The sequence below is a fragment of the Squalius cephalus genome (genome assembly GCF_949319135.1).
Source record: "Squalius cephalus genome assembly, chromosome: 20".
NCBI lineage: Eukaryota > Metazoa > Chordata > Actinopteri > Cypriniformes > Leuciscidae > Squalius > Squalius cephalus.
The window spans coordinates 18444005-18458577 of record NC_137141.1 but is presented as its reverse complement, the minus strand read 5'-3'; the positions used below and the strand labels follow the sequence as shown (position 1 = coordinate 18458577).

At 35.1% G+C, this 14573-nt stretch overlaps 2 protein-coding genes across 2 annotated transcripts in view; both read left to right on the top strand.

Annotated features, from left to right (window-relative positions):
- Positions 1–6214, top strand: part of atp6v1ba (ATPase, H+ transporting, lysosomal, V1 subunit B, member a) — a 32682-nt gene extending 26468 nt beyond the window's left edge. Inside the window, exons 11-14 of the mRNA XM_079852649.1 lie at positions 2891–2973; positions 3537–3641; positions 3737–3866; positions 5221–6214. Coding sequence (XP_079708775.1) covers positions 2891–2973; positions 3537–3641; positions 3737–3866; positions 5221–5363 — 461 coding nt within the window. The 3' untranslated portion in view covers positions 5364–6214. The remainder of the gene's footprint in view (positions 1–2890; positions 2974–3536; positions 3642–3736; positions 3867–5220) is intronic.
- A 5821-nt stretch (positions 6215–12035) lies between these two features.
- Positions 12036–14573, top strand: part of shtn1 (shootin 1) — a 29136-nt gene continuing 26598 nt past the window's right edge. Inside the window, exons 1-2 of the mRNA XM_079852915.1 lie at positions 12036–12144; positions 13836–13888. Of these exons, the coding sequence (XP_079709041.1) occupies positions 12087–12144; positions 13836–13888 (111 nt within the window). The 5' untranslated portion in view covers positions 12036–12086. The remainder of the gene's footprint in view (positions 12145–13835; positions 13889–14573) is intronic.

Here is a 14573-nt window from a genome sequence, read left to right as displayed (position 1 = left end):
TGTATGTATGTATGTACATATGTATGCATGTACGTATGTACGTACGTGGGCATGTAGATATACACAGACATGCACACACACATATGTATACACTCACCTAAAGGATTATTAGGAACACCTGTTCAATTTCTCATTAATGCAATTATCTAATCAACCAATCACATGGCAGTTGCTTCAATGCATTTAGGGGTGTGGTCCTGGTCAAGACAATCTCCTGAACTCCAAACTGAATGTCAGAATGGGAAAGAAAGGTGATTTAAGCAATTTTGAGCGTGGCATGGTTGTTGGTGCCAGACGGGCCGGTCTGTGTATTTCACAATCTGCTCAGTTACTGGGATTTTCACGCACAACCATTTCTAGGGTTTACAAAGAATGGTGTGAAAAGGGAAAAACATCCAGTATGCGGCAGTCCTGTGGGCGAAAATGCCTTGTTGATGCTAGAGGTCAGAGGAGAATGGGCCAACTGATTCAAGCTGATAGAAGAGCAACTTTGACTGAAATAACCACTCGTTACAACTAGGGGTGTAACGATACATCGATATGGATTGATGCATCGATATAACGTCTAACGATACGATGCATCGATTCCACACTTAAAACTCACCAACCGCCTGGCGGTGTGTAACGTTAATCTCCTCATCTGAAAAAGACGCCTGACAAGACTGACTAAACCCTAAACAAGTTTTTTTCACAAAAGTCGGTATTGTCCGCTGTCAAGGCATCGCGAGTTCATGTTTTACAGCAGAAACAGACAAGCACTCGCACCCTTGTTGGTGAACACAACACGATAAGTCCGTTTTAGCGACTCAGCGCGCAGTATTCAGGTCAGATGTCACTTTGAAAAGACGCGCTGGCTAAGAGGAGTTTCGTCAAAGCTGACTAAAAGTGATCGAGGATGGATAATTTCAATGAACTCGTGATATATTCTTCAGGGCATAAAGGGAAAATAAAACCTGAAACATTTTCACGGAACCTTACTAAAGCAGTTCGTTTAGTGGTGAGGGAAAAGCTCTCTGTACTGCGTGTACGTTATCACAACAACAAAGTTTGTTAGGCGTCTATGTCAGCTGAGGAGATTAACGTTATGAAGATTAACCGAGTGTTGTATTATTTATCATAGCAATTACTTGGTTTTGTTTGACTCAGAAAGATGAAATGTGAATGTATCTGCTCTGCTAAAAAAAAAAAAACTTTTCACATATTAAAGCATACTTTCAATTAACTTTAATTTTGTAATTTACCTGTATTTTTTAAGTTATTATTATTATTAATCAAAACAACCCAGCTGCAGTTTGATTGATATTACTTGGATGCACAATAATAATAAAAAACATGATTTATGAAAATGAACAAGAACGGAGTACTTGCAAATGACCACTTCTGTTATAAATGTCTCAATTGGGAGAGGGTGTGCAATTTTCAAAGAGTTTAATTAAACGTTCATGTTATATATTTTGATTGCATTTGTGAGTTAATAAAAACGTAACTGGTTGTGTGAACATAATATCTAAATATCGATTAATCGATCAATATAGCCCTGAATCGAATCGAATCGTATCGGAAAATATCGTATCGCTGGCTGAGAGAATCGATATCGTATCGTATCGTGATGAACGGTCCGATTTACACCCCTAGTTACAACCGAGGTATGCAGCAAAGCATTTGTGAAGCCACAACACGCACAACCTTGAGGCGGATGGGCTACAACAGCAGAAGACCCCACCGGGTATCACTCATCTCCACTACAAATAGGAAAAAGAGGCTACAATTTGCACGAGCTCACCAAAATTGGACCGTTGAAGACTGGAAAAATGTTGCCTGGTCTGATGAGTCTCGATTTCTGTTGAGACATTCAGATGGTAGAGTCAGAATTTGGCGTAAACAGAATGAGAAAATGGATCCATCATGCCTTGTTACCACTGTGCAGGCTGGTGGTGGTGGTGTAATGGTGTGGGGGATGTTTTCTTGGCACACTTTAGGCCCCTTAGTGCCAATTGGGCATCATTTAAATGCCACGGCCTACCTGAGCATTGTTTCTGACCATGTCCATCCCTTTATGACCACCATGTACCCATCCTCTGATGGCTACTTCCAGCAGGATAATGCACCATGTCACAAAGCTCGAATCATTTCAAATTGGTTTCTTGAACATGACAATGAGTTCACTGTACTAAAATGGCCCCCACAGTCACCAGATCTCAACCCAATAGAGCATCTTTGGGATGTGGTGGAACGGGAGCTTCGTGCCCTGGATGTGCATCCCACAAATCTCCATCAACTGCAAGATGCTATCCTATCAATATGGGCCAACATTTCTAAAGAATGCTTTCAGCACCTTGTTGAATCAATGCCATGTAGAATTAAGGCAGTTCTGAAGGCGAAAGGGGGTCAAACACAGTATTAGTATGGTGTTCCTAATAATCCTTTAGGTGAGTGTATATATGTATATGTAATAATATACAACATGTTATAATATACAACATGTTATGTAAACAAACTTTTATGTTAATGCGATTAATCGATTTGACAGCACTAATATTTAATTATTTAGTTATTTTAGGTCTTTATTTTGTATTCTGGCCGGACACAGCAACTGCGCCCAGTAACTAGCACTCTTGATGGCTTTGGTTACTATAGAAACATCCTTGTGAAGGACCCGTGTGTGTTTCTGAATGGGTGTTCCCCATTACAGCAGCACCAGGAAACCTCCATCTCGTTTCGCTTTCTTTGCCCTTTTATTTCGGGCATCACAACATCACAATATTAATACACCACTTAATATCTTCAGATGCTGCAAATGAAATGAACAACTAATAAATCTCATAATTTATGGCTAGAATGAGCAAATGACTGAATAATAAAATTGAAAATTTCTCCCCATTTCACACAGATATCACCCATCCGATCCCTGATTTGACTGGATACATCACAGAGGGACAGGTGTATGTAGACAGACAACTGCATAACAGACAGGTGAGAAGTTTTGCCAGTCATATATAAGTCACACATAAGAAGTGTTTATATTCAGACTATTTTAGACTGGTTCGGGTCGTACTACTGCGGAGTAGCCAAGTACGTGCATGACTCGTCATAGACATAAACAGAGAGAAGTACCTCCGGCTACAATGTTCTTCCGCAAGACGCATTGCAGTTCTGTTAATTAGAGCGCCAAAAGTTACGGATTGCAGCTTTAATTTAGTTTTTAGTTTTTTTTAGTTATTTCACTTGGTATTTCAATTATTTATTTTGGCATATATGTATTTATTTAGATATTTTAGTTAGTTAGTTGGTTGGTTGGTTATTTGGTTAGTTAGTTGGTTGATTTATTTTCAATGTTTCCAAATATGGATGTCCCCTAATGTTCCTTATGCAAGATTTAGGTCACTTCTGAGGACTATTAATCTCCAAACTATACATTTTATATACATTCACACATTCTTGCACACTTGATTTCCAGATGAATATGAATGTATAATAATTAATAATTAATTCTTCAAAACTGTACTTTTTTTTTTTTTCTTCCCCCCCACTTAAAGATCTATCCTCCCATCAATGTACTGCCATCTCTCTCTCGATTGATGAAATCCGCTATCGGAGAGGGCATGACCCGCAAAGATCACGCTGATGTCTCTAACCAGCTGGTAAAGAAGTTTAATGTTCTTACAACAGAATTCCATTTAATGTGATTTTTTTTCTTCAGGCTAATTCTCGCTCTGTTTCTATGTCAATCCCTTAGTATGCATGTTATGCCATTGGTAAAGATGTTCAGGCCATGAAGGCTGTGGTGGGTGAGGAAGCTTTGACCTCAGATGACCTGCTGTACCTGGAGTTCTTGCAGAAGTTCGAAAAGAATTTCATTGCTCAAGGTACAAACCCCTAATGTGCGGTTCTCAATAATGCATAGGCACATTCACTCTAGATAGGTCTGAAATAAGCAGGAATGTTTTTTTTCATGTCTGCACTAGAAAGGAAACTTTGGGAAAAGACCCAATTATTATTTCAGTCTTTCTCTGATAAATAGAAAAAAAGCAGAGTTTTTTTAAAGCAGAGTTCACCACACTAGAGCAGGTTTATAGCCTTATTTTATTTTTTTATTTTTTTCAAGGTTCTGCAGGCTCACGAGTGTACACTATTATGCCATTTTACATTCTTCATTGGAAACCACTAGACAGTATTTCTGCCACTGCTCTTGCTCTGATGCACTTTTACCTCAGTGAATGTCCTTCTCAATGCCTTCTCAATGCTGCTCTATAGTGTGGCACAATGTGCAGTGTCCTCTGTCTCCATCAAATCCTCCAATTAAAAAGAAGTATGCACATTTTTCATATTGCTCGCAGCAGCCCTATTTTTGGGATGAAATCTCTCGGCTTCTTTTGTGTCTGTCACACAATCACTGTGTCATTGTTAGAAAAGGACATTGTCTAAGTTCTTTAGACACAGAGACACATCTCAGTTATTGCTTTTATTTACAGAGAACCAAACATGCATTTACTCCTTTTCCCATCGGTTTTGTAGAACAATAGAAATAAATACATTTTCTGTTTAACTGAAATTCACCATTAAAGACGCTATGTGTCAGTCAGTGGTTTTGATAGGATATTTCTTTCAAACACTGTGAAGCCAAATAGAAGGCTATAAAGTCGAAAGGGAAATAAGGTAAAGAAAGGTATTTCTTTAAGACATTCCTTTGCATTCGCTTTTTTCTTTTTCTTTTTTCTTTGCTTCAAAGCTTAAACATTGAAGCTTCTGATTATAATTCCTTTATTTGATCATTTTTATATATATATATCTATTCTATGTGCAGTACTACTCAAACGTTTGGGCAGGTTTTTATTTTTTATTTTTTTTTATTACTGTTCCTATGATGCAAAGCTGAATTTTTTAGCAGCCATTACTCCAGTCTTCAGTGTCACATGATCCTTCTGAAATCATTCTAATATGATAATTTGGTGCAGAAACAGAAACATTTCTTATTATTATCACTGTTGAAAACAGTTTTTTTTCAGGATACTTTGCTGAATAGAAAGCTAAAAAAAGTACAAGTACAAGTTTTCAAAAGGAGAATTAAAGTATAAATTTTCTTTATATTTATATATATATATATATATATATATATATATATATATATATATATATATATATATATGATGCATTATGGAAGCTTGTGTGTTATGTCATGTGACTTAGATGAGGTTATGAGATATGTGTCCATTTCTCTAGGTCCGTATGACAACAGAACTGTATTCGAGACGCTGGATATTGGTTGGCAGTTGCTCCGAATCTTCCCCAAAGAAATGCTGAAGAGAATTCCTCAGAGCACACTGGCCGAGTTCTACCCGAGAGAGTCCGCCGCCCGCCACTGATCCTCCTAAGACCACTACACCTTCTGGAGGTCTGGGCTAAAGGTCATCATGACCCGTCTCCCACAAAAAAATCTCATCCCTTGTTTCCACCTTTAGCCTGACAAGTGATATTTAGGATTACAGGGCATAACTCTTGGATAATACACATTTATCATGCATAAAATTGTTGTCATCTCATGTGTTATGACCCCCAGAGATTATTCCAGTGTCCCCCATTGTTGTGTTATACATGTTTGTGTGTACTGTATCATGTGGATAGGATGTGTAATTGTGCTGGAGATGCATACTGTCCTGTAGTTCATTTCTTTTCTTTTTGTTCAAGTTATTTCACTGTCTGCAGCCTAAAGAGAATATTAAAAACTTTTGCGCTCAAAGGGAAATATTCAGGGCTCACTTGCACATTTGTGTGCTCGCTCACATCCTCCATTCATCACTATAACAAGCGTAAAAATAATGTTTCCAAACATTCCAATGGAAGTAATGAGAATATTTGATTTACAAATTCATTTATGGCCCTTTTCCCCTTGGAAATATTTGCTTTTATTTATATTAATATCCAAAAAACAAATTTAAATGAATACTTGCACACCAAACTTAGTTTCTGTTATGCTGATAGACAGGTAATTATAGGTGTTGAATGATCATATAGTGTGCGCTTGTCACTGACAGCTGTTAGAGGAGGATGGAGGATGTTTACAGCATCTTTGCTTTGAAATATGTTCTGCAATGTCAGACTGATTAAACATTCCCCTCTTACTCTGTATGTGTAAATGTGTTTTACCTGTTTTGTTTGCTGTTTAAACCTGTCAAACCTCTCAGATGAATTAAATTATATTATTATTGTGATTGGCTGACTGCTTCATTTTTTTTTTTTTTTTTGGTCATAATAACAGTAACGGTAATTTATGTGTGGCGAGCCTGTCTACCAAGATAAGTTTTCACATCGATATATAGTACTTTCAGTCACTTCAGGCAATTATTTGCCCCAGGGATTGATTTTACTAAAAGTAAAAGATGTAATGTTTAAGGTCAAATTACAATTTGGTCTGCTATTGTCTGCTTTTTTTTATTTTATTTTTTTTTAAAGCAAATCCTTGGTCACTTAGGTGTGGTGGTCTCATTTTAACCTTTATTGGAGGGCCCCTTATAAAATTGTTGTGTGTTAAATGTTAGTGTTCTTGTTTGGGAAGGAGTCCGTGAAGAGCATGCTTGAGATTAAATATGAGACCTGATGGGTGAAGAAGACAAAGAAAAATCAAAGTACATATACATTTTTAACTTTGTTTTTTAATGTGTGTCCTATGGCAAGCCATTTGAACATTTAATCCTTAAAACCTACTATTATCTATTTTCATGCTACTAGTAGCCTACTTATCTTTTAGATACCAGTATCTATTCCATTAAGTACTAGTGCTTATTCTTTAGGTACTAGTGCCTATTTTTTAGATACTAGTACCTTTTTAAAAGATAGTAGTATTCATTAGATACTAGTTCTTATTTTTTTAGAGACTGGTACTCATTCATTAGATACTAGTACCTATTAAATAGTACTTATTAATGAGATTCTAGTGCCTATTAAATTGGTACTAGTACTTATTCATTAGTTACTAGTCCTTATTATTAGATGCTAGTACTTATTCATTAGATACTAGTACTTATTAAATAGATACTAGTTCTTATTCATTAGATACTAATACTTATTTCGATAGTGATTAGTAACTATTCTTTTGTTACTAGTAACACATTTTACATTTTTGCCATTGACTTCTATGGGGATCTGTCATTCAGATATCAACTATTCAGTTCTGTCTAGTAGCCTATGTATTCCAATTGTGACTAGAACGTATTAGATACTAGTAGTTATTCATTAGTTACTAGTACTTATTATAAAAAAACAGTTGTGACTAGTAAGATAAGAAATGTTACTAGTTACAATTAAAAAAGATACTAGTGTCTAATAAATAAGTACTAGTACCTAACGAATAACTAGTATCTATTAAATAGGTACTAGTATCGAATTAAAAGTAATTGTATACAATAAATAAGTACTAGCATCTAATGAATACTTATTAGTAATATTTAAAAAGATACTAGTCAATGTTGTTATAATTAGTCATAAATTATTAGATGATATCAAAACAGAATAGCTACTAGTATCTATTAATTTGCAGATATCTTCAACCTCACAAGGAACTAGTAAGAAAATATCAAGAGATATCTTCTTTTAACAGATTATTACATAAACATGAGTACACTCTCAACCATCCAATCAGAGTTCATATGGTAATGCAGGCTAAACTAAGGCTATCTAGCTAATTGGTTAGCATGAACACAAGGAAAGATATATGTTTAATACATTTATTGTTTAGAATGTACAGGTTATAATAAATAATAACTTAACTGCCAATAATAAAATTCAAACAACGGTAGGCTAAGTAGATCCAAAAACCGGTTCATACCCACCAGCCAAACAACCACAATACCCATTGGGATTTTTTGGTGAGCATTCATAATTCCTTAGGGACCGTTCGGTATTTATGGAAGGGGCCACCGGAGGAAAATAGGGGAGGGTCATGTCTTTTTATTCTTTGTTGAGGGGAGGGTCATCCAACTTTTTTTAGTCTAGGGGGAGGGTCACCCAACTTTTATATTCATTAAAACAGCAACATTTCAAAGTGGCTTGTTTGGTGCTATTATTTTCCATTTAGCTCCATGTTGATCTCGCGTTATCAGCCCCCCTTCGATATCAGATGGGCCAAAATCCAGTTTGGCACTGTTTGACAGTGCGCGCGCACTTCAGTTCGTGCTTAGAAAAAGTGCATCATGTCAGAACAGAATGCCAAAGAAATGTTTACCAGGCAAAGACTTAAAACACGAGCAAATAATGAACTGTTGTTAAGTGCACAGTGTCCTGTGAGTGTAACTCTACCGCTGCATTAACATGTGATGTGAACGTACGTCGAGTCTAACAGTATTGGGACTGAGGCGCCAGAACTGCTGATAGAATGTGCGCTGTAGCGCTATACTACCATATTTTAGTTTCCATTCTTATTTTGTTTCCACGATGTGTAAAATGTAGGGCTACCACCAGCCGCGGCGCTACCATTGGGCATTTTAGGTCCGGGCCCACCCATTTTCTACTATGGTTTTGTACGTTTCTTCATTCGGATCTATTTGCGATGATCGATCCAAATTCTAAACAAACAGTTTACATGCTTCGTCCTTGTTACATTATTCATTAAGATAATAATTAATAAATGCACGCATAATTATCAGTAAACTTGATAAATGTTGCAGATATGTTTTACATGCATGCACAAACAAATGCCTTTCAACTTGTGTGTGCAAAATTCCGAATAAAATGAATGTGCAGCAATTTGTACAAATACAGAGTCTGTAGGCCTACTGTGTTGTTACCATTAAATAAGCTCATTTAGTTTCATTTTTGTTAAAATATAATAATGTTATTTTTTCATCTATGTTGATTATGAAAAGTGAACCGCACACACGAGTACGCAATATCGAGAGACATGGAGCGGGTCAGACATGATTTTGACCACTTAATTAAGTTTTGTTTTGCAGAAAACGATTTTTTTAAGTGAATTTCGTTTTGTATAAATTGTATCTTAATTAAAAAAATAATAATTATCAACCAATTGCCAAATACAAAATATAGCAGACAACACAATCATAGAGGCGCCCGCGTGGTCACTTGCACTGCTCGTAAACAGGAGCGCATCTCATCCTAACTTAACGAAACTCAGCATATGCCTCACAGACATGAAATATATCTTAAGAAAGCTTGAAATGTCTTTTTAACAATTTAAAACGAAAAGAAATAATGATGTGCATTTCTCTCTATAGGCGTGTTAACTACTACGGAGATGGCGATCGTCAACTTCATCTTTACAGCTGTTGTTGCTGTTAATAAACTAAAAATAATAGGCTTATAATTTTATTCAACAATAAATTAAATGAAATTTTTATTGTATTAAAAAATCAAAAAAAAAATCCTGTTTCTCAATATTGTGTGTGTGTGTGTGTGTGTGTGTGTCGAAATAATTTGTCCGCAGCTGCTCAAAAAAAATAAAAAATAAAAAATAAATAAACAGTCAAAAACCCCACTGTCAGTGTTTTGTAAGGAACAGGCAAATATGTTCAATGTAGCAGGAGACATTTTAATTGTTTACTAATAAAACAGTTATTTTTTTATGTCAGTGTCGGCTAGACAGATGAAGTTGACGACTCGCGATCTTCGCAGCGCTACCACATCTTTAAATTACTATTAGTATTATTTAAGTTAACATAAAATACATAGACCTACACCACAAAAACTAGTTGAGGATAAATTCGTTAAAATTGGGCGATTCCAGTAAATGGAGGTGACATTTGCAGTCAAAACTTAAAATAAAAATTCTCAGAAAATGCATTTATTTGAAACGTCTGAAAGGAGTCAAGACATTAGAAAAATATCAGTCTACACATGCGTTTTATTTTTAATATGAGGGAAATACACGTGACGTGACACAAAAAAAATCTTTAACTTTTAGGTGGCAAAATATTTTTTATTAATTCTATAAATTAGCCTACACTGTGCAAACCAAAATATATATACCCACCGGATGAATAAAGATCGGCCTCCACAGAACATAAAATATTATATTATTTTTATTTTATTTTTCGTGTTCGCATTTATGTGAAGAAAAAAAAAATGTTACGGGCGTGACAGTTCTCATTACGAACATGACTGCTCTGAAGCGACTTAAAAAATTTCACAGAGACCTCAAACAGAAAGCACAAAGCCTTTCTTTAAAGTGAATTTCGTTTTTTAATTAATTTTATCTTAATTTTAATCAATGTTTCATCTGGATTTAATAAATAAGAAGTAGTCTAAATATAGTAGAAAATAGATAATCATGACACGGAGGCGCGGGCGAGTGAACTGGACTCTTGTCTCATAAATGAACCGAAACTCAGCGTAAGGTATGCTACTTGCCTCACAGACATGAGAAATATATAGAAAGCTTGAAATGTCTACTTTTAAACAGAACAATTCATAACGAAAGAAAACAGACTGCTTTCTGCTTATGAAATGTGCATTTCTCTCTGGCACGTTCTGAGAAGATCGCGACGCATCGTCAACTTCATCTTTGCAGTAGACACAGAAAACGCTTGTTTATTAATAAACAATTAAAATGTCTCCTTGCTATATTTGACATACTAATAATCATTACTTTTGCCGGTTCTTTGTGACAGCTTTTAGATGCTTTATTCGCAACGCCACCCACATGTTGAACGAGTTACACCGCATCAGCACCGAAAACATGATTTTTTTTTCAAATCTAAAATCAAAAATCGTGATACGAGCCGAATCGTAGGTTTGATCTATCGTTACAGCCCTAGTAAGATGAGAAAGCAAGAGTTTATGGTTTAAAAAACAAACAAACAATGGCTATCTGAACATCTTTGCCAAACGCAAACCAGAACAGAAGTAGGCTAATCAATAAATTATCGGGGAGGGTCATGCCTTTTTTCACAATCATTTTGGAGGGTCATAGAAAAATGTATTGCTGGCGAAGGGAGGGTCATGTCTTTTTTGACAACAGATCTCAAAACTCCTCCGGTGGCCCCTTAAATAAATAACGAACAGTCCCTTACAATCAAAAATTCTGCATCAGAGAATGAGAGTCATGTCAAAATAAGAGTATATATGCACTATATTACATATGCCTATTCATTAATTTTTTTAACTCTAATGCCATTAAAAAGGTAGGCTATTATTATATTGTTATTATAAAAACGGCCTTCTGCAATTCAGTCCGTTTGCTGTGTCATCTCTCTTTGATATGATGTTGGTTCATTATTCAACATACTATTTGCATACTGATTATTTAAATAGTACTAGTATCTATTAAGTTAAGGATATCTTTGATCTAAAATGTTACTAGTAAAAAATAAGCAGTGGTTCTATGTTTTCTTAACAAGTTAGGTATAATTAAATAGGCTGTAGGCTACTAGTATCTAATAAATAAGAACTAGTATCTAATGAATAAGTATCTTTAAAAAGGTATACTAGTACCTATAAGCACTAGTATCTAACGAATAAGTAGGCTACTAGCCTACTTAATGGAATAGATATCTAAAAAATAAGTACTAGTAGCATGAAAATAGATCATACTATAGGTTTTAAGGATTAAATGTTAATACGGCTTGCCATAGGTAGGCTACTGTATGTGATTTTCCAATTGAGAAATAAATTAGTTTATTAGCATTTATTAAATGGCTGTCATTTTTATACCGCCATAAATGTTATACGTCATTTCCGCCACATTGTGTAATTAATTTGAGATTTGGGAAATAGTTTTCTATGAATTTTTACAAAATTCTCCTGTTATACATTTATATAACCACTGTGGATTATTTAACTATAGTAAATTAACTTGTGAGAGTTAGAAACTTTAGTTGACCGGCCGTAGTTGAAGAAACACTAGTAAAATCGTAAAGAGTGTCATTTTTAATTCATTATTTTAATGCCATTTTGCTGATACCATGTTAATGTTTTTTACTGGAATATGCCTAATTATAGCATTCGAGTGAAAACTATCGCTAAAATGTTGAATATTTGCTATAACGGTGCGCGTGAGTGACAGTAGGCGTGTCCAGGTATCATTTCCTGTGTCGCTCGGGCTGTGACTTTTGAATCAGTAACCTCAGGAACTCTCAATGGCGTCAACGGGACAGCAAAAAGAAGTGAAAATGATTTCAGAACGGTCCAACCAAGGTAAGGGTGATGGTGTCAAATGCCTAAATAGTGCAGGTATCTCATAGGAACTGGGTTGCTTGCTGTAACTGTCTGTAACAGTCTACACACACAGGTATTATAATAGTAGGCCTACATGAAGTCGATTTGTTTCTTGTTAACGCAGTCATTTCGGTATCAACTTGATGTTATCCTTATTCCCAGAAAGAAAAATCCACAATAGTTATGTAGAATTCTGGAAAACAATCTGACATATTTTACCAACCAACAAATTCTGAAGTGGAACACAAATTGTATAACATTCTCTGCCCGTGTAGTTTTAATCCCCTCTGCATGCAGAGGAAAACATTGTAAAGCCTTTTAATTCTTTAAACTCTTGCTTTGAGAGGCTTGTTTGGACATGCACACACATTTTTGGTGAACATCCTGGCATTTCTTTTGTTTTTCATGTAAAGATATGTGTGCAGCACATCTTTTTTGATAACCCATGAAATTCCATTTTTCCAATCTAGGTGAGCACATGTATTTTACTTATTGGATAGCCAAATAAAATAAATTGCATTAAATAAAAAAAATTAAAAAAAAGCTTATAAAAGCTTTTAAAACTATCAGAAATTTTAGGGGAAATTGTGGTTGATAAACCAAGAATAAATACATATTTACTTCTACTTGTACGTTGTAATGTTGCTATACGTAGAAATCTGCCATATTATAACAAACCGTTTCAGTACTCATTCAGAATGGGGCTTTGGTTTTCCCAGTGGACACAAATGTGACCACTGACATATTTACATATATTTTGATCATGATTTATGACACATTTGACTTATATAGGCCCTTTGAATATTAATATGGTAGTTGTGTCTGTATTATGGCATGTTTTATGGAACTTTGACGCAGACATCATCTCTGAAATCTGTAGTCATGTCACCATTTATGTGACCACGTAAAACTGTTTGCATGAAATTAAGACAGTCGGCACTTTCATTTCAACTGTGTAAAATACATAAATTCTTTTTGAACCCACAAATGTTACTGTTAGGATTAAATGAGTAATGAGTCAATTTTCCTGACTGCTGTATAATTTCCCTCTAGAATTAGGTTAGTAAACAACTCTCTGAAAGACATCTTCAGGCAAGATTTGCTTTATATCCTTTGGCTCAAAGCGCCCTGCAGACCTCTTTAATAGAGGCAGAGAACGTTAGGATTAATCACATTTTTCTGCTATGCTCTGAAACTTTACAAAACTAAACTGAAGAGGCTGTCTTTTCCATGATAGTCTGTCTCACTGTGACATTAATAACCCAGACACAGTGTGGTTAGTAAACCCTTTACATATCATGGCTTCTGCTCTAAAATTAAACGCATATTCAGTAGAGATGACGCTGATTCATACTACAGGCGGCATGTAGACAGATATGAGTGGAACTGTCATTGTCTTGACCAGCAAATGTATTTCTCATACATGGAGAGAATTTCCTCTATTTGTAATTATATATTTTGCAACATTAAAAATACTTTTGTGTAAATTAGTGTTAGTTTCCATGAGCAATCCTCATGCTGGACATGAGTTGTGAGCTATTGCAGTAAAAGTTTCCTCTTGAGTTTGATCTCTCTCATGTAGGCCTTTTGAAATTGCATTAACTGACTGTGTAGTTCTTGGGAAGTTGTGACTTGTGAGATGTTCAACTGGCGCCCTTGTATTTCTGCAGTACTTCTCCAGTATGAAAGCCTCCAAAGAGAACACGAGAAAATCAAAAAGGAGGTAAGATGTTTGTTGTCATGCTGTCCTTTCTTTCACCTATCTCTTTTATTCTTTGCACTTCTACAACATCTGTGTGTGGTCTTAAAGGGATAGTTCACCCAAAAATAAATTTAGAAAATCTTTAAATTATCTTTAAATAGTTTTTAGTTTTATAAGTAATTTTTATCTTTAAATAGGTTTCAGCAGTTTCTGTTGAAAAATTTGAACCTTCAATTCATCAAATAATCCTGCAAAAATTACGGTTTCCACAAAAATATTAAACAGCACAGCTGTGATATTAAAAAGAAATGTTCCTTGAGCATAAAATCAGCATATTAGACTGATTTCTGTAGGATCATGTGATACTGAAGACTGCTTAACATTCAGCTTTGCCATCACAGGAGTAAATTACATTTCAAGGATGTATAAAATAGAAAACCATTATTTTAAATTGTAATAATCTTTTATGGTATTTACTGTATTTTTGATCAAATAAGAGTATAAGAGACTTCTTTCAAAAACATTAAAAAAAAAATTACAGACCCCAAAGGGATAGTTCACCTAAAAATTGTTACAAATATTTTCATTTGTGTTGAACGAACCGAAGATGAACGAAAGTCTTGTGGGTTTGGAACCACACGAGGGTAAGTAAATGATAACAGAATTTTCATTTTTGGGTGAACTGTTCCTTTAAGTTTAGTAAATG